This window comes from Populus nigra, chromosome 4 (genome assembly GCF_951802175.1).
Source record: "Populus nigra chromosome 4, ddPopNigr1.1, whole genome shotgun sequence".
Lineage (NCBI taxonomy): Eukaryota > Viridiplantae > Streptophyta > Magnoliopsida > Malpighiales > Salicaceae > Populus > Populus nigra.
Genome location: NC_084855.1, coordinates 21,487,154 through 21,507,882, shown reverse-complemented (window position 1 = coordinate 21,507,882; position 20,729 = coordinate 21,487,154). Strand labels below are relative to the sequence as shown.

Here is a 20,729-nt window from a genome sequence, read left to right as displayed (position 1 = left end):
CAAAATATTCTAATGAATTTAGATGGTGAAAATAATGAAAAAAAAAAGAAGGAAAAGCCTATGGATAAAGCACTATAACGAGTAGATGATCAAAACACTCTACCACACTTAATAATCAAATGTCATAACAAGTTAGAAAAAGGCCTAAGTGATTGAGTAATAATAGATTGATTCACTTACTCATTTCACTCTATTCTTAGAATATAATTCTATAACTTTGGAAGATGTCGTTAAAGAAACAAAGTGATAAAATGCTATGAATAATAAAATTGATGTCATTAAGAAAAACAATATTTGGGAGTTGATATAGCTTTCAAAAATACAAAAGATAATTGGTGTAAATTCGGTGTATAAAACAAAATTATAGAATAGCGATGAAGTTGATAAATATAAAACATGCTTGGTAGCTCAAAGGTTACAAGTAAGAATACAACAAGAGTACAAAGAAGTTTTTGCTCCAATTATTAGGCATGATACAATCTTTGATAGCTCAAAATTGATGGTCTATTTTGAATGTAAACTATCATTTCTACATGAAGATCCAGGATAGAGGATAGCCCTCATTGCTAAACTAAGTGTTTAAAAACTTTAATTTAAAATATGAATTGTTAAATATGAACTAAGATTTTAGTGTAAATAGAAATCCTTCATAAAAAAGGATTTACATTAAACTAGTTAATTAGAATATTTATTAAATTATGATAGTTTGAGGTGTAATCTCACAAAGATAATTTAATGTGTATGTGCGTGTAGAATTAAGAGTGTTGAATAGGAAACTGAGTGTACTTTAGTGTTTTCAACTATTGTTCAACAAATATTCCTACTAGGAAATATAAACAAAATTATGACAAATGCATGAACAAATTATTCTGCTCAACCTTTTAGCTGTTTCCATCAAACTAAAGCCAACCTAATATAAACCAGACGTAGAAACTAGAATTTTCTCAACATCTCTCTCTCTAGTTGTTCCTATTTCCCAGTTGTGTTCTTCTGCACGGCTCACTCAGTCTTCATATCCTACTATCCCATGTACAATCTCTTCTGAGCTCAGCCAGTTTAATTTTCCAAGGTCTCGCATGTACACACGAGTTTCAAAGAAGTGGATAATCCTGAGCTTCAGGCTGGGAGGATGCAGCTGAGCCATGTTTACTTGGCAATGGTGTATTCCTTCGAGACTGGCGCTTTGTTGGGACCAGATCAGGTTCTTTCTCAAACTCTTCAGGCGCTTCATCGCTGTCACTATCGTCTTCGCCTTTAAAAACTGGGTGGATGTAAGCGTTTTGAAGGAAGCTTTTCAAGTTCAGGTTGGGCTCTCTGGCTCGTTCCAATGTATCTTTCATCATTGCTTCCTGCAAAACAATGGTAATGGCAGAAAAGGTGAAGATGAGATTATTCAAGCCGGGGAAATTAACACCAAACGATGACGATATAAGAACACTGAAATAAAGATGGTAAGTGCTCACACAGAGCATTAAAGCATTATATTATGATAAAAGGAATTTGAACAGGCAAAACATGCCAAGAGAATTTTTGAGATTTATACAACAGAAACTGGTTGTATTATTCTGTTTCAGGAAATCTGGAAAAGAGAAAAAGGAAAAACAAAAGAGAGAAGATGAACCAAGCTTGCTTTATTACCTGCAATGGATATCTAACAAAAGCAGGTTCATAACGGCCTTTGCAGAACAAATGGAACCATATTGTCAATACTGGGAGTGCAATGAGCAACGGTGTTGACTGAGCCGCTTCTTTTGTGCTTAACAATCCCATTAGCAGTAGCTGTGAGACAATTACTGCTACTATGATGCGTCCATGGACATCAGGCCAGAATGCTGCAGCACTCTCATACTCCTGATTGTAAACATTTATAATCTACAATTTCATGCAGCAATCTATTTTCAGTGAGGATCCCCGCAATCCAATAATGTAGTGCTTGTAATGCATACTGCAGAAACATAACACATGCATAACTGTAGTTTGAATGACAATTCTGGATGTGATTCAGGTTTTTACCTGATGACGATACACAACAAATGCGAGGGCAAAGAATACTATAATGAAAGGAAGTAAGATGGGCGACACCACAGCATAAACGAGGCCAAGTAAGAAATAAAGTTGTATTTGTGGTTCCCCTGTGTTGAAACCAAGAGTTCCTGGATCCATCGCCTCTTCCATATCCTTTTTGGTCTTCACCATGAAAAACATTTTCAGGTGATAGATTATCAAGGGTTTCAATCTTAAAATCTCCCCAGCAACTCCAGCCCACCCATCAACCATGATGTAAGTTATGAAGAAAGTTGCTTTCATAGGTATGGATACTCCGATTGTCTTTGGTATTCTGCAAACATTGGATTAAAGTGTTGAGTAACAATAAAACTCATAGGTAATTATGGACTGATTGAATTGCGAGAAATGTATGAAGCAAAAGTTTTAAGATAATTAGACTCGGAGCATCTACTAAAAGCTCACCACATACACTTCAGAAGGTCCAATTTCTACTAACACAACATGGGATTGCATATAATCCCCTTGCATGCATGGCTAAAACAACCAAAAACAAAACAAACAGCAGAACTAAAAATTTAAAGTAAAAAAGGCAGTGAATCAAGCTTTATAAGTGATCTTTTCTAACTCCTGGAGCTAATGCACAAAGCACACACAAACAGATGTCGAGCTGCATCGAGAGAACAATTTCAAGTGCTGCATAGGCTAATATATTGGAAACATTGACAATATGAGAACAACATACTCAGTTGCAGACTGGTGGATAAAATTATCCAGTTGTTGAAATGCAGTTCCGGTGATTATGCTTCCGAGAAATACATTAATGAACTGGAAGATATAATATCTAGCCGCAGATCTCCTCTCTAGGCCTGATATGCTAATGAATCCCTCAAATTTAGACATTAGCATCAATATGGAGGGTAGAAAAATAAGAAATATCTTCAAAGCAATTCCAGGAAGGAAACCTTGAATGAATGACTTTATCACTTTCCTGCATGAAATAATTAAATGTCACGCAGCTGTGAAACAAACAAATGATGAACACAGGTATATCTAATAAGAATAAGGTCAAACCTGAGAAGAAGATACTCACATTTCAATTATAGGTTTCAGGAACGGGAGTGCTTTCTCAATTCCTTCAATGTTTGCAAGGGACTGTACAAATGCAATGGGAACCATAAAGAAGAAAGTAAGGAAGAAAAATGTGACAGCGATAACGAGCCTTCTTAGTGCCAGTGAAACAAATGGAATTGCGAGGTTGTCCCAGTATACATCACGGGGTTCAGGAGCCCACTCAGTCAACCACATAGCTGGATTTCTGGATTGTTGTGTTTGTGCACAAACAGCAGCTCCCCATCGAGTTTTGAAGGAAACAAATGCTGCTGGCATGATTGCCTTGGCATTGTTCACAATCTCATCTCTCTCCAAGGAGATCTAGCCATTATTAATTTTGAAAGAACATATGGTTAATTGCTTGCATTAATATTGACTACCTCAACTAAGTTCATATTATCAACATGAAGTTAATTGTGAAGTACCACTTACTTTTCTAGACAGTCTCTCAATCTCAGATGTATAGTGATCAATTGCATCCACCCTAGTCCCGAAAAGGCCAAGAAAACCAGTCTGCTCAATGAAAAATAAATTTGGCACAACCTGTTAGTGATTAGAATCTGAATAACATTTTCTTATACTTTGTCCTGTAAATTGAGTGTAGAAGCACTACATCTGGAAAGGCATAAAAACCAGGTAAAAAAACCAAAAACTCGTGACTTCAATAGGATGTCATCAGCAATAATTACCTTGAGGGAGGGCATTCTGGATTTGTTTCTTGAATATTTGATTTGATAATAGTCAAGCCAGTTCTTCATCTTTTTCTTCTCGTTGACCAGGTGAGAAAGTTGATTAGCATTGTAGACAACCTGCAAGAAAATGTTAAAAACAAGAGAAAAGAATCATAACATGATTTACCTACCCAGAACAGCTTTTAGGGCCAAAATAGGTGACAGAAGAGATTGAAGCTATTTCATGAAAATGTTTTTCCCGTTTGTTATCAAATAAAAGATCAAACCTGGTAAGTGAGATAATCATTAGGATGGTTGACTAGGAAAAAGTGCTCCACGAGTTCACTAACCGATTCATCAGCATCTGGTGGCACATTTCTAACCAGTACCTGTACCAAAGTACATTACTTCACCAATGAGGAACTGGAAGAAAAGAGTTACTAAGAGTGCTCAAAGGAGATCATTAATTTATTTTTTCTGGAAGAATATGCATCCATGTGTCAAATCAAAGCATGGTTGCGGCATGCATCTAGCAGCATCTGATTGGCCCTGAAGATGTTCTCAGTCCTATATATCTTTAATTGATGGTCCAACCTTGATTTCATGCCACCTTCTTGATTAGTACTGTAGTGCTTTAAAGACATAGCATTAGCAGAATTGCTCTTACTGTAAATTGATCAGGACGTCGTTTTTCTGATGCAAGAAAATGCAACCTCATTTTAGCCACTATCTCATACTCTTTTTTTAGCACATAGCATGTCCAAAAGGTAGTGGCATAGGCCATCACCAAATGGGTCCAGAATCTGCAACCAAAATTTTACGTTGAGAATTCAAACCTACTCTGCGAGCAAGAAATTCTATTGAAGAAACAAATACAGTAAATTTCATTATTGAAAGGAAAAGGCTATTAAGTGAAAAATTGGCCTAGTTCTCATATATATTGCAGACAGTTCGCAATTGTTAAAGAACTGTTCAACATTAGACTAAAAATATTTTTGAAACTTGATTTAAAAGCAGAAAAGATAACAAAACGAATTGGCAAGAGGTGTTGCATACCTGTTTGATCCAGTGGGTATATTTGAAATAGAGAGCTTATCTAAATCACTGTAAGTCAAATTAGAACGCTCCAAAGTGCTATTTGTCCAGTTCACTGGCACCAGGATAGCGAAGGCCAGGAATGCAATAGGAACAAAAATCTTAAGCCTGCATTTAAGAGGAAATAAAAAGGAAGAGTGAGTCTTTGAGAATAAAGGTTATACAAGTCAATAATATGTGAAAGGGTGGACTAACAGTTTGTAATTGGGGCAGCATCATTCATAAAATCAGAGTAAACCTACCAAACCTCCTAGGAGCACTCTGGCTTTGACTGATGAACAGTGACAAATGAGTATATGTGAACATTTTCAAGGTTAGGTGAAGAGACTCGAGAGAGACATTTCAAGACATCAAAATACCAATTTCAATCGAAATTAGACCACGTATCCATCACAAGCAAATCACACAAAACGCATAACAAAAATTGAATAAAATAACTATCAGATCATACCCTATCAGGTAAATCCTCAAGTAAACAGCAGAGTCCAATCCAGCATGGTCAATGAGCTCAGGTTCCGGCATATGTAATGCCGCAGGCATCCAGTTGAGAAACCTCACATATGACCTGAAGTCCAAATTGACAACCTTGCCAACAAAGGCACCAGTGCCAAAAGGACTGCTCCTTAATCCCTTGATATACCATTTGGGAAAGTAGACCCTATCATTGACTGGTTGAATCCGGAGAATTGCAAATGCGAAGAAGAAAGCAAACGCAGTGAGAATGTTAATAGCTGCTGCTACTCCTATATCACTCAGTGTCGCCATATATTTTCTGTCTATCTATCTATCCACTTCACGTGAAACAGCCAATAATTTATCTTCCGATCCCTGCATCAAAGGACAACCTTTTTAGTGTTCAAATTCATTGCAGCAAATCAATGTACAAATTAAAATCGGAGTAAAAGGGAGGAAACAAGGTCTTCATTCACATGAAAATCAAGCCACCGACAATTATCTGGAATCTCAAAATCAAGGGGCTTACAAAGTCTTGAATTTTCAAAATTTTCATCCCTCAGATGCCAGACAATAGCAAACAGTAACACGAAATTTCCAGTAAAAACTCATATCTCTCCTTCTTCCATCCCTACTTAATTTCTCAGCAACCAAACACACACCTAAAATTAAATATATAAAAAATCACACCGCAGTTCAAAAGCTTACCAGCAGCACCGTAAATAAATCAAAGCAAAATAGTGTATGTTTCTAAGGATCCAAACTTGTGGTTGGTTACCTTCGAAACACTGCAGCGCTGTGGAAACGAGAAAACGTTCGCGTTTGAGTGAGCAATGCAAGAGGGAAACAGAAGAAACGTACGTACTTTACAAAGTCTTGAACCAGTAATAGTATTATCGGTTCCTTCTCTCGCCCAGTTTTGTGTATATCATCATCTGGTTGCCTACTTGTCTTGATCGTCCAAAAAGCTAAAGTAAGAGTATTTTCACTGTCATTGCACTTTCTTCTCCTTCTCTTTTCGTTTTCCTTATATATATATATATATATATGGAAGAGACAGACGCGCGCACAATGTCTGTGTCTGTGTGAGAGATAGTATAAGAGAGTGGGAGGAGCAGAGGAGGAGGTGTCTTGTCTCAAACTCTCTTTTTGACGTTACAGAATACAAAGAGTGTCGTCTAGGGTAATTTTCTACTGCCTTTTTCTTTCTTTTTTTGAAGGAGGAACAGGATGGGGAAGTGGGGGTGGCACTGCCGTTGCCGACTCGGCTTTTGGAGGTAAGGTGATTAAAGATTAGGCAGGTGACAGCGATGGATCTATAACGGCTACTCCTTCCTAGCCATGCCATGCCATGCCATGGTCTGTTTGTTTTTCAAAGTTAATAATAAATTATCCATTAATTAATTGATATCGAAATTATTTACTGGTATTTATGGTTTTGAATACGTTATACCATACAGTGCCTTCGTTGTTTTAATGTTAATGGACCGTTGAGTTTACTCATTTTAATTGTTTCTTTAAAAAAAAAAAATCATTTTTACTAGTCAAATTTAAATACCGTACAAGAAAAATATTATAAGAACAGTATAAAGTAAAAAATAAACTCACCAGTCACTAATTTAATTAATCATTAAAGAGAAGTGTGGTAATAATTATTATTTTTATTTTTAAAAATTTATTTTTTACTTCATCAAAACTATCTAAAAATATAAAAAAATAATTTTAAATAAATAAAAATTTATTTACACCGCAATAGGATGAAAAAACCCAATTCTACAATTACTTCATTACACCACAGGGATAAAATCATAATTAAATTTTTTTTTTGTGTGTCCGTAATTTAGATGATATAATTAATTCTTTTTTTTTCTGTCCGTAATTTGAAAAAGGTGAGAAATAGAAAGAAAATTGGTGGGTAAAGAGTCAAACTGATATAATATTTTTTCTTCTCTTTAATCGTAAGGTCACATGCCCAGACAAGACAATTCAAATCATGTTTTAAACGACCTTTCAAGTTTCAAACCTAAATTTGCGGGCATTCATGATAAATTATGCTCTCTCTCTCTCCTGGTGTTCAAAACCTAGTAATTTAATGTTCTTTAAAATAAAAATAATTTTAAAAACATTTTAAAAAATAAATTAAAATGCATTACCAAACAGACTTTGAGCCTATACAAAATTTGTTGTGATAATAATTATTTTTTAAAATAATTTTTATTTAAAAATATATTAAATTTATTTTTTTATTTTTTAAATTTATTTTTAATATGTTAAAAATATCAAAAAAATAATTTAAATTTTAAAAAATTAGAATTTTTAAAAATTTCGATTGAAACTCTGTCGAAGTGTTTCTTTTTACAAGATTTTACTTGCTTAGTTCTATCCTAACAATAACTTTTTTTTTCTGGTTACCAATTTATGAAAATAATAATAAATTTATATGTCAGTGGTGTAAACGTTACGGAAACAATATCAAATTCATACTCTAATTTAATATATGATGATTTTTTTATATAAGGAAATAATATATAACTGGATTGGTATGGAATATCTACGTTATTGCTAGAATCTTCTATTTACCTTTTTTTTTCCCTTGATTTAGTATTTTTATTGGTATGATATTGTTGCATTTTCACTTCTATTCTCTTAATTTAATTAAAGACATTTTCGCTTCTTGAAGAGTAGAACCCATTGATGATGGTATTTCTTGAAATCCTAGAGATACTGGTTTTTAGCACCTAGCAAATTGGTTTAGGGACGGGAAGTGGCCATTAAAAATAGATATCTCAACTAATATTACAGGTTCTAAAATTAATAATTATGTAATTTTTAAATGGTACTGAGATGACTCGAATTTATAACTATTAAAAAATAAATTTAAAATCTGACCAGTTAAGCTACTTCTCATATTTTTTTCTTCCATGAATGGATAATGGATCTTAAGGGATTTTGATTTCCCATTTTGCCTGAATAAAACTCTTGAAAAAATTAAATTGCTTTGCCAGAAAAGGAGAAAAAGGTTTGATATTATGTGAATCTCTTGTGTCAAGTTGTAAAGGAATAGCTTTGCAATCATATCTATAGTGTTTCCTTTGATAACATATAAATGATTGTATCAACTGGATTCCTTTCCAAGAAAAGAAAATCTATAAAGATTGCTCTTCCCACTTATATGCCAAGGTTTTTTTCCATCACATGTGATTAGTCCTCAAACGTTTTGAGAATATTTTATTTTGAAATTTCAAACTTCGGCTTTCATTTAAAAAAAAAGAGCATCATTATTGGGTATTGTACTTCATATTTGTTTTATGGAGTTATATTGGTCTTATGATCTAAATTGCAAGTTTTGCAGAGTAACCGTATTAATTTATATTATTTTTTGTTATTTGTTTAATTTTTTTTTCTCGACCTCATTCTTCAATATTGAATTAATTAATAATTAAGTTTCATAATTTTATTTTTTATTTTGTTTTTATGTAGTTATCACAGTTTCATAATTCAGATCGCTATTTTTGTAGGTTAATCATGTTGAATCAGGTTTTTTTATACTTTTTTTATTAAATATTTTTTTATTAATTTCATCATTTAATATTAGGTTTATTTGGAATTGAACTTTATAACTTTTTTTATTTATTTTTTATGGAGTTATCATGGTCTCTTGACTTGAGTTTGATAAATTAACTCAAGTTCATTCAAGTTATTTTCTTATCATTCTTTTATTTGATTTTTTATTCAATTTAATCATTCAATATTAGATTGATCAAGAATTGAGTTTCATATTTTTTTTATTTGCTTTCTACACGGTCTTATAACCCAAGTTGCGGGTTAGACCAGTTGACTCGGCGTTTCTTTTTTCTTTTTTTAGTTGAATTGTTTTTCAATTTCATCATTTAATATTCTGTTGGTTGATTGACACGACCAAAAGATTGATGTCTTTTCCTAAGTGCAGGAGTGTCGAAGTAATAAATAACCCGGCAAGACCGGGGTCGAACCACAGGGAGGTTAATTGTATAAATTATAGACAACAATAATAATACAACAACAATAGTAACAATAGTAACAATAATAACAATAACAATAATAGTAATAATAATAATAATAATAATAATAGTAATACTAGTAGTAGTAGTAGTAATAATAGTAGTAATATTAATACTAAAGAAGAAGAAGTTGATGAGAACTTTGAGATGGAAAATTAATGTAAGGATTAAACAATGATAACAACAAATGTCAAGGTTAGAGGATCCACTAATGATACTTCAAACAAGTATAGTATAAACTCTTATTATTCAATTGGAAACCACACACAAAGGAGGTTCCAATCAGATTATAAATTGTTAACATGATTACATTAGTTATCTTATTCAAATAATGCTAATACTTGTAAATGTTGCCAGACATTCATGATTATAACTTATGTTAATAATAAATCAAGTTCCTTTCATAGCTCAGGTGTCGGTTATACCGTACAGTATGGGCTATGAAAGTGCCAAGTATTTGTTGTACCAAGTGTTATACAACATAAATCTAGATTAACCATTTAACAAGCAAAATATTAAAAGTGAACAAGATAACAAATACAAAGCATGTTAGTATCCAACATTAAGGTCCATGTTAAGTTTATGTTATACTTATTCTTACACCATTAGTGTACCCTTTTCACCTTGACATAATTAACTTAGTTAAACATAATGAAAGAAAGAGACATAAATAAACAAGGAAAGGAAATGAAAAGCATAAGTAAGAAATTAATATAAGCAAAACTTAAACATTAAAAAATATAAAAAGAGAAAGCAAAAGCATGATCTTGATCTGGAAACCAAGATGCCTAAATACATGGCAAATGCCTCCTTTTATAGGCCAAAATTCAAAACTATTGATTTGTTGACTAATTGATAAGTGGGTGGCCACATCTTGACTTGGTGACAATTCTTATCTTCTTATCTGCCAAAAACGTCATTGATGACGTTATAATTTGAACAAACTTAAATCATGAAAGTTCTAGGAAATTGTCTCATCTTTCTAGGGTAAAAATTTGAGAACATTTGGACTTCTAGAACTTGAGATATAGGCTGAACACTGAACAGTGTGTGGGCTGCAGGACAGATTCAGACTTCTTTGTTGTTGCTACAATTTGGACTTGAAAACAGCCTTTTGAAATCTTGGGCTCCGCATGAAAGTTGTAGGCCTATGTCTTATCTTTCCATCCATATAAAATGGACCTAAATCCAAGATCTACAGCTCCAGATATGACCCAATTACCGAACAGTGTTCCAGTTTGGACTGCACCAGCATCTCTTTTCTAAGTTTGGTCATCTCTTTGTCCTTTCAATTTCAGTACTTCAACTCATCAATCAATTCTTTCATTTATGTGATAGGCCTGCATTTAAGATGAACATTTACCATAAATTAAAGGTATCTTATATAATTAGATATGTTATTATAAAACATGCTTTAGTTAAGGAGTTATTGATACTTCAAGTGCAAAATGATGATATAAAACCTTGATAAAAATGCACTTTTAAGTACTAATCATTGATTGAGAATTAAACTTTATAATTTATTTCAGTTTGTGTTCTATGAGGTTATTCTAATCTCATGACCCGAGTTATTTTAAAGTTGAATTTTGTTTTTATTTTCATCTATTAACATTAAGTTGATTTAGAATCAGGTATAAAGATATATTTTTTTATCTGCTTTCTATAGGGTTATTAGAGTCTTATGATCTAGGTAGCGAGTTTGACAAATTAATTCAAGTTGATTTGAGTTGATTTAATATATTTTCTTTTTAATATATTTTTTAAAAAGATATCATCTTGATTTTTTTAGTCAAACTGTATTTTTATCAGTCGTTTAGGTTGTTTTTAAACTTATCAAGTTAACCAGGTCATATGAGGTCAATTCTCATATAATTTAATTTGTTTCCGCTAAAAAATATATTAACAACTCCTAAATATATTTTCTATCTTAAAAAAAAATTGACTCGACCTGTAACTTAGCATGGACAACGACATTTCTATACTATTCAATCTTCTTTGATTTTTCTTTTCCTTTAAATTATGTTTTACTCCCAAATACACGCTTCAATTGTTTTATAAATTTCTCAAATTTCTTGTTTTATTTATTAATTCTAAATGTTGCTATTTTTATATTTATATAGCTTATTTTATAATATTATCTTGTTGCTCAATTTGCATTTAAAAATTTTCAATTTTATTTGATGCCTTAAAATGATTTTGTTACGTAGCAATTATGGGTATCCAAACTGGATATAATAAATATTAATAAACTCTTTTTTTTAGTTAAAACGATTATGTTTGAGAGATTTGCAAGTCTGAATTAAAAATGATGTAATTATAATATTTTTTAAATTACAAGATCAAATTGCACTTATTTTTTTTTAATATTACAATAATAATATATTAATTCAATTTAAATTTTTTATAGCTTAATTTGTCAAACCCTTAACCTGGATCATGAACTCTACTACATTTAATAACTCAATTAATTCATTCAATCCATACCAACCATTATTTATTTATTTATTATATTTATTAAAATACATTAACCTTTAGCTAATCTAATAATAATAATAATAAAAATCATTATAAAAATAAAAAAAATCCCTTCAAGCCAGTTTTAAAATTTTTATTTTTAAATATATTTTGACTGTTTCACTTGTTAAAATAAAACAAAATAAAAACTTATTTATAAGCATTCTCAGGACTCAATGCACTGTTCCATTTTAAGCTTGGTGTAAACTATACAAAAAGAAAGAAGAAGAAGAAGAAGAAGAAGAAGAAGAAGAAGAATAGTCTCTGGTCTTAGTATTTTATAATATAATTTTTAATAGAAGAAAAGGGCGTAATAACCCTATGAATTGAAGGTGCTTGGTGTAAAGTTTTCAAAACCCAAGATGCAAGGTGCAATCGTACCTAAAACACAGAATTGTGAGGCTAATTAAATCGAAAGATTGGACGCCCGATCATGGACCAAAGTTTCATGTGCGGGCAAGGCAAGTTATCTGGGATTTCGCTTCATATTCTGTGAACAGCTTTTCATGAATATTTGAATTGAGAGATCAGGCCGGTTTAGATGCCAAATTTCAAATATGCACACTGTACACACAGACAATTCTGTGTCAAAAGGACAGCTCCACGTGAACATTTAAGAGAAACAAATAATTATTGCATGATCATGCATCCACAGCACAACACGACCGCATGGGCAGCCCCTTGCACAGATAACTTGTGTAGCAGTGTAGGGCATCAACTTCTTCGATGAACAGCAATTTGGTGAATGTCCATCTCCTTCATCACCACAGACCGCCAGTAGGAGAGTCGCATGGGGCGGTTCTAGATCCCCAAACACTCTCATTCTCAGTTAATCCACTCAATCGATAACACACATCCATAGCCAAAGTCCCAGCTTGAACCATGTCACCACAAAACCAGCATGTAATAAGAAGACGGTGAGGAGAGATTGAAGCCTGGTGTTGTACATGACATGGCTAACAGGCCAAATGACCAAATGAATACGACATTGCTAAGAAATGTAGAAGTAAATAAGTAATCATGCACATGATTTCATGCTGGAGAGATACAAACCTTTAAAAGCTTCCTTGGTTTCTTGAGGAACCTTGGGAAAATAGTCAACAAACTTAAAACACTGCATTTTTATAAATCAATTTTCTTACTTGTGGGGAAAAAAAACTCATGGTATTTATCATCATCAACCAAATGGAACGAAACTTCAACCAGCTAAAAATTATCCCTGACATCTGATACAAACAGGAGCTTAGCTTTGGACCATTCTAATCTTCCATGCTCCGTTATGCCACAAATCATCTAAGCACGGGTTTATGGTTTATTTTATCTTTGACAACCAATCAGTTGTTTTATGTGCCTTTGGTAACTAACTGGCTATGCTAAGCCGTTGATTCATAATATGCGAATTTACACAAAATCAGTCAGTCAAATAAGACAATGAAGTATCTTAAGAAGAGAAGAACAAGCAAGATTTGTATAGCTTACCATCTGTTCCTTCTCAAGAACCACTCCACACAGGCATTGCAGTGACTCGTGGAACACTTTCATGCGCTTCCCCATTTCACCCCATTGAAAAGCTTGCCCACATTTGTCACAGTGCAAATGGTTTTTGGACTCTTCAATCCTCAGAACAATTCCACAACCAGGATGGGGACAGACAATATTATGTCCACTACAAAAGGCTTTGTGCAATGCTATACTTCTTCAAGGTATAAAATGCTTGCAGTTCCTACACTCTACTGTATCAATGTGCATAGACGATGAAGATCCAGCTTGTTGACCCACTTTGTGGTTTGCTATTTTTTTGAACACTCACTGATACCTTATACTCTGCTGTTCCTTTAAAACCATGCACACCATGTTGGGGATTCTGCTCCCCTTTGCGGAACGGTGGTGTTCATGATCATTGCTCAAAGGAGGCTAAGCACACTAACACACAATATTTAACGTGGTTTGGCAAATTGCCTACATCCACAGGAAAGATCGATATTATTAGAGATAGAAAAAGAATACAATACACGGAGGAGGATCATATCCACTCAACTCCCATCTCTCATTGCTACATAGGGCAGCAGCTGCATAAGGCAACAGGGCTGCTGGTGGCAACCCTTCTCTTTCTTTCTCTCTTCTTCTTCTTTGGATTCTAGTTCATCATAACCATAGTGTACAATCTCCAAACACTCTTGTGAACTAAGGAATGCCTTCAATCTGATGCACCAACTATCATAGTTGTCTTTGGTCAGCTTCGGGATGAGTGTTTGTGTACTTTCTGTAGTTATTTTGCTCTTTGAATGACTATATCACCTTCTAGGAGTCAAATTTGGCCAAACGAACACTGTAGATCGATCCGGAATGGTCCAAATAGTCGGGAACCAGTCTTACTTTCTTGATATCGGGTCAAAAAATGGGTGAACCGGTCAAAAAAATGATTCTGTACAGCGGGCGGTTTGCTAGGTTGAACCGGGAATATTCTGGGGAATATTCTATCGGCTCGGCTGCGTCTCGGCTTCACTTCGCTGCGGCTCGGCTTGACTATCGGCTTGGGGCTCGACGCGGCGCGGATATGGCGCGCGTGTGGATCACTCGTCTTCAACCTCTGGAGCGCGTGGGATGCGCGTGGGCGGCAGTGCTGAATCTTCAGGCGACGCGTGTGGGCTACCTCCGTCTCCGATTAAGCTGATTTTTGCGCCAGGGAGTTAGTATGGATGATATCTACACTGTGGAATGATCAAAACTAGTTCTTAACAACTTTAAAAATTCGGATATCTCCCAAAACACTTCTGTTTTTTGACGAACGAGGCTCTGATACCAATTGTTGGTGGGAGGAACCACTAGTGGTGGCTTTGAAACACTCAGAGGGGATAAAAAACAAAGTTTTATTTCAAGAACAAAAGCTTACAGAAGCAATAAATTAACACGCCCTCTCTCTTTCTTTCTAGTGTTTCTCTCTAATCTCTCCACACAAAATAATATAAGCTCGGCTGGCTATTTATACAGGAATTCAAAACAAGAAAATTCAACCTTCAAGTGTGAAGGCGGCTGACAGCTGGCGGTGTGAAGGCGGCTGACGGCTGGCGGCATACAACTGGTGGCTGGCGGCTGTGGCTGGTGGCTGGGCGGCTGGTGGTTGCCTTCCTTGACCTTCTAGAGATTAAGTTTACTTTAACAAATTCCCCCCTTAAACTCAATCGAGGAATGCCATGCCAAGCATGAACTTCAGTCTGATAAATATTTCTCCCTTCAATGGCTTTGTATTTTTGCACTTCTTCTTTTGCCTTCTTTTTTGTCTTATAGACCCATTTGACACCTATTGCTTTCTTGCTTTCTGGTGGATAAGTCAGCTTCCAGGTATCATTCTTCTCAATGGCATGCATTTCTTCATTCATTGCTTCTATCTTCTTCTCTTCTATGATAGCTTCATTAAAGCTAAGTGGGTCACTATTTGCAAAGAAACAAAATAGAGTTGTATCTTCGATGACTTGCGTGGCATCGTACAACTCGTCTAGATTTCTTATCCTTCTTGGTCCTTCTGACGATGAGGATGTTGATGCTGGTGTTGATGACGATTCTGGTGTGTTTCTCCTGTTGAATACAGGGAATCTGTGTTCCGGATTTTGTGGCTCTGCTGGTACTATTGGACCTTCTGCAAGTACTGTTGGTACTTCCACTTCATCTTCAAGGATCAAATCAATGTTGATCCATCTGACTGCTTCTTCATCATCAATCCATTGCCAAGATTTATCTTCTTCAAAGATAACATCTCTACTCATGATTACCTTCTTTGTGATGGGATTATACATCTTGTATCCCATCCTTCTCTCACCGTATCCGACAAAGAGGCATTTCTCGCTTTTATCATCGAGTTTGGTCCTTCTTGCATCTGGGATCTTTGCATATGCCACACAACCAAAGACTCGTAGATGAGTAACACTTGGTTTGTGACAACTCCATGCTTCTTCTGGAGTGACAGCTTGCAAACTTTTAGTTGGGTAGCGATTCAGTAGATACACTGCACATGATACAGCTTCAGCCCAGTATTGTTTGGGCAACTTCTTTGCTGTTAGTAGACTTCTGGCCATGTCAAGAATCGTTCAATTCTTCCTCTCAGCTACACCATTCAGCTGTGGTGTATATGCAGGCGTTGTTTGATGTCTGATGCCTTGTGTACAGAAGGCTTCAAAGTCATTTGCTATATATTCTCCACCTTGATCAGATCTCACTGTTCTGATCTTATAGCCACTTTGCTTCTCAACCATTGCTTTAAAATCTTTAAAACAATTGAACACTTCTGATTTCCTCTTCAGAAAGTATATCCACGTCTTCCTGCTAAAATCATCAATGAAAGTAAGGAAGTACCTATTTTGTCCAGTCGACATAGGCTTTATAGGACCACACACATCTGTGTGCACTAACTCCAGTGGCCTCTTTGCTTTCCAGTTAACTTCTTTGGCAAAACTGGATCTGTGATGTTTGCTGATGACAACTCTCACAGACTTCATCTGGATGATCAATGTGGGGAAAACCTTTGACCATCTTCTTGCTTGCTAGCATCTTCAGACTTGTGAAATTCAAATGTCCAAGCCTCAGGTGCCAAAGCCACTCTTCACTGTTAGTGATGGCACTCAAACACTTTGCTGCATCATATTGGATGTTTAAAGGAAACATCCTATTCTTGGACATTTTCACATAGGCAATTAATCTTCAATTGTTGTCTCTAATTGTCAGATGACAATTCTTCGAGTAAAAAGTATATCCTCTCTCCAAAAGTTGACCTAAGCTGATCAGGTTCTGCTTTATAGCTGGGATATAATACACATCGGCGATGTAGCTGTGATCGCCATTCTTCAACTTGATTGGGATGTTGCCTATACCTTTAAATGGAACTTTTGATGTATATCCAAAGGTGACTAGACCTTGTATGGTCTCATCTAGATCGCCAAATAGATCTCGTTGGCCACACATGTGATTGTTAGCTCCAGAATCAAAATACCAAATATTCTCTTGATTCTTGTCAAGTCCTTGTTGGACAAATAATGCAACTGCTCCTCTGCCGTTGGCATCCTCCTCTGCATAGTTGGCATGCTCATGTACCTCTAATGGAGCTTTCCCTTGACATTCAGTGCTATAGTGCCCAAATTAATTGCATCTATAACACTGGATATTTCTCTTATCACAGTTATTGTAACCGCCTCCTCTTCCTCTAGGAGTGAATGTTTGTTGTCCTCGGCCTCCTCTGGTGGTATTTCTGTCACCTCTTCCTCTGAAACTTGTATTCCAAGATACTCTTCCTTGGAATTGCTGAAAACCTCCTCGTCTTTGTGGACTTCTTCCTTGAGTGGTATATTCACTTGTTGAAGTCTCCCCTTGCTCATATCTATCTTTGAGAGACAACTTTGCTTGTAAGGCATGCTCAATTGCCTTATCTCCATTTCTTTTCACGATCTTTTGCTCATGAGCTTGCAAAGAACTCATAAGTTCATCCACTGTCAACTTGTCCACTTCTTTGGACTCTTCAATAGCGACAACGACAAAATCAAATTTTGGATCTAGGGATCTCAAAATTTTCTCAGTAATTCAGGAATCGACGATGGCTTCTCCATTTCTCCTCATATGATTGACTATCACCATAATTCTTGTGTGATAATCAGAAGTAGACTCCGAGGACTTCATTTGCAATAACTCAAATTCACCTCGCAAAGATTGAAGACGAATCTTCTTGATTCTGTCGGCACCTTTGTATTTTTGTTGGAGAGCCTCCCATATTTCATATGATGTTTCAGCGGAAGCAATGATCTCGAATGTGTCTTCATCAAGACCTTGATAGATGATCGTCTTTGCTTTGTTGTCTTTCTTTCTGTTGACTTTCAGGGCTAGCTTCTGTGCCTCTTGTAAAGCATCTTCTTCTTCATCATCACCATCGACCACCATGATGATCTTCAGATGCCTCCTGATCGGGCAATCTCCTTTTGTTAATTCACCACCACCATTTCTGGTCACAATCTCAATGATCGGACCGTACCATTGCATCCGGAACAATCAAATTAGCTGGAAACAAGTCTGAAATCATCCAAATCGCTTTTCAGACGGCTAAGATTTGATCAAAACAATTCTGGCTTGATGAGCGGCTCAGATTCAATCTCAAATCCGGTTGCACGTAGGATCCGTTACACTGGATCCTATCCCTCAGCTCGCGGCTCGGCTCCAACTCAGCTCAGCTCCTCTCGTCTCGGCTCAACTCAGCTCGGCTTGTGGCCGATGACGTGGCTGGTGGGTCCCCCTATACTGACGTGTCATGCTGAATATGCATGATGATGTCACAATTATGTCATACTGACATCATCCTTATCCGGGTCAGTCTCGTGGGTTAGATCATTTGGTATTCGGGTCGGGTCTGCCATTCAGGTGAAGAAGACGCGTGGCTCGCGTGGGCGCGTCTGTGCGCTTGGGCAGCCTCCTCGTCGGCGCGTGCGGCCATGTCTCACTTCAGAATTTTACGCCGTTTTAACTAGTGTGCTTGTCTCTTCCTCCTCTACACAATGGTATGGTCAAAACACAAGTTTGACAACTTTCATTTTAGAGCAAAAATCAAACACCACTTTAAACCATAAGCTTTGATACCAATCTATGCTGTAAGCACCCATTCCTAAGTTCTTATTCTTAGAGCTAAGTATCAAAACTTTTGAACCCATATCATGGGAAGACCATTCATGTTGGTGTCTGGTTGGAAACATGCGGGGATGATTTGATATGTAAAGATCAGTATCACCATTACTGGTCTCAGCCTCTATCCTTACTTCAACCCTGATATCCCCAGCAGAAATTTTGTCCCATGTATCATTATCAATATAAAATTTATAATAGTTATAGTTCCCTTCTTCCACCATCCCAGATTCTGCCTTTCCAAATATAAGAGGCTTCAGCACAGGTTGACTGCTCTCCAGACTTGAATCTGGATCGCCAACATCAACTTCAATATCTGTTTCCAAGATAGAGACACAGGACGAAGGCCTCAACTCTAGAACCTGTAACTTGTATGTCAGTATTCCATGGCTGACAGTGATCAAATCACCTTGGAAAGAGTAGCATGCTGCCAGAGACTTGTTTCAAGGACAGCCTTGTGATTGGGCAAGTCAGAAAACCCAAAGACATCTGGTTGAGGCTTTGCATAAGTTCCTTTAGGCAGCCAGACATACCGAACCTCAATCAAAGGAGCCTTTGGAGAATCTAGGGGAAAGAGGTTACTCCATACATGAGGAGGAAGCCCTCATGAACCTTCTTCTGCAGTAAATTCAAGAACACCTGAGTGGGTCGTCTACTGCTTTGAGTCAGCATTAATCATCTCTGAAGATCCTTCTTGATGAATCACTGATAATTGGAAACACAATGTTCCTTTATCAAATGCACCTTGATCAGACAATTCTGTGAAGCAAGAAGGCGGTAGTTTAATTTATCTCCACTACCCTGAAAAGAGATAGCTTCTAGGATGCTAGGAAATACTATTCCTCTCCCTCCAAGCAAATTTTCTTGCATTTGCTCATCACCCTGCAGAGAAATCCAACTTCTTGTAAGCATCAAAAAGGTCATCAACATTCTAATCTGGAAAAAAATATTAAATTGGGAAACAGAAAAACAAGACACTGGAATCTCCTACAGCACTTGCATACATACGTAATTAGTAACAATATCATGTGACTCGTCCATCAATTATGTCAAGCAGGATTCCATAATTATGTTAAAAAAAATTCATTTCATTTTGAGACCAAATGCAGAAACTGGTGACCACAAGCTGTCAAGAACTTTCTGTTTCTATAATTTATGATGAAACGTTGGAAGTTCTTTGCAACAATGAAGCGAATTGGGTTAGAGAATTAATGTTTCAATAAATCTATAAAAACAAGAAATTAAACCAATCCATTACGAAAAAGAGCAGCTTTTTAGTTAATTCGATTATGATGATGATTGAAAGCAACTTTTCAACAACAGATAAGTCATGCTAAGCGCATTCAAATCCTCAACAAACTGCCGATACCGTCATACGAGTGCAAACTAGATGGATAATTGTTGCAGAAATAGAAGAAAACAGGTAGGTAACTGAGATATCTCCAACACAAACGTTGCCATAATGTCAGTCAAATTCAATTCCTGCTATAAAATCAAGACACTAACATTTCATTTTCCCACTTTTGATCATCTATAGTTCCCTCCGGACCACAACGAAACAGATATAGCATTTGACAGCAGCACAGATGCAATTCACGTGCCACAAAAGTTCAAGGCAAGACAATGCATGTTGCTGCTCACATAGGCTCAAAGGTCAAAAGAAACAAGAAAATAATCAATCTTAATTAACATAACAAAATCCCAGAAAGTTGATCAATTTGTTAATCTTGTTTGATATTAATTTCACGAAAAACAGGAAACAGGGAGAGATTAAACAAGAATATCAAGAAAGAGAGCATGATAATAATTTCAATAGAAGGGGTCTAAAAAAAATCAAGCAAGGAACCTTGAGATGGGCATGCATGGCATCGAGACTACGACATCGATGAACAGCTTCAATGGCTTCTCTTTGCTTTATGGCCTCATCTTTCGCTTTCCTCTCTCTTTCAAGTTTAAGTTTGGCCCTTTCTTTCCTCTCTGTTCTTTCTCTAACGCCTCTCTCGCTCTTCTCAGTTCAAAATCCATCTTCTTCTTTCTCTCTCTCTACAAGAAAGACAACCTTGTATCTGTATCTGTATGTGTTGGAGAGATTTTAAGGATCAATTGCAAGTTTGGTTCCTCTGTCTTTTCTTCTTGAATTGATGGTCGGTATGGAATAAGGATGAAAACAAATGTAGACTTTGAT

General features: G+C 35.8%; 1 protein-coding gene and 1 pseudogene across 2 annotated transcripts; both read right to left on the bottom strand.

The window, feature by feature from the left end:
• Positions 1 to 764: 764 nt before the first annotated feature.
• LOC133691453 (CSC1-like protein At3g21620) lies at positions 765 to 6,564 on the bottom strand. 2 transcript variants are annotated; one of them, XM_062111967.1, is made up of 12 exons: positions 6,115 to 6,564; positions 5,335 to 5,711; positions 4,845 to 4,991; positions 4,456 to 4,591; positions 4,076 to 4,177; positions 3,807 to 3,926; positions 3,550 to 3,630; positions 3,098 to 3,438; positions 2,750 to 2,995; positions 2,014 to 2,338; positions 1,639 to 1,872; positions 765 to 1,349 (listed from the first exon to the last, which is right to left on the bottom strand). In XM_062111967.1, exons 2-12 carry the CDS (start codon positions 5,646 to 5,648, stop codon positions 1,092 to 1,094), a joined length of 2,304 nt encoding a protein of 767 aa, XP_061967951.1. In that variant the 5' UTR covers positions 5,649 to 5,711; positions 6,115 to 6,564; the 3' UTR covers positions 765 to 1,091. The 2 variants fall into 2 exon arrangements, with proteins under 2 accessions (XP_061967951.1, XP_061967952.1); XM_062111968.1 differs by lacking the exon at positions 6,115 to 6,564 and adding an exon at positions 5,866 to 5,997.
• A 5,875-nt stretch (positions 6,565 to 12,439) lies between these two features.
• LOC133691969 (uncharacterized) lies at positions 12,440 to 20,569 on the bottom strand (annotated as a pseudogene).
• Between the last annotated feature and the right edge of the window lie 160 nt (positions 20,570 to 20,729).

Excerpts from the sequence above, each read along its gene's own strand:
- LOC133691453 (XM_062111967.1), bottom strand. The coding sequence starts at position 5,648 with ATGGCGACACTGAGTGATATAGGAGTAGCAGCAGCTATTAACATTCTC. Across the intron at positions 4,592-4,844 it reads ATACCCACTGGATCAAACAG|ATTCTGGACCCATTTGGTGA; the intron begins GTATGCAACACC and ends TTTTGGTTGCAG. Across the intron at positions 3,439-3,549 it reads TTGAGAGACTGTCTAGAAAA|ATCTCCTTGGAGAGAGATGA; the intron begins GTAAGTGGTACT and ends AATAATGGCTAG.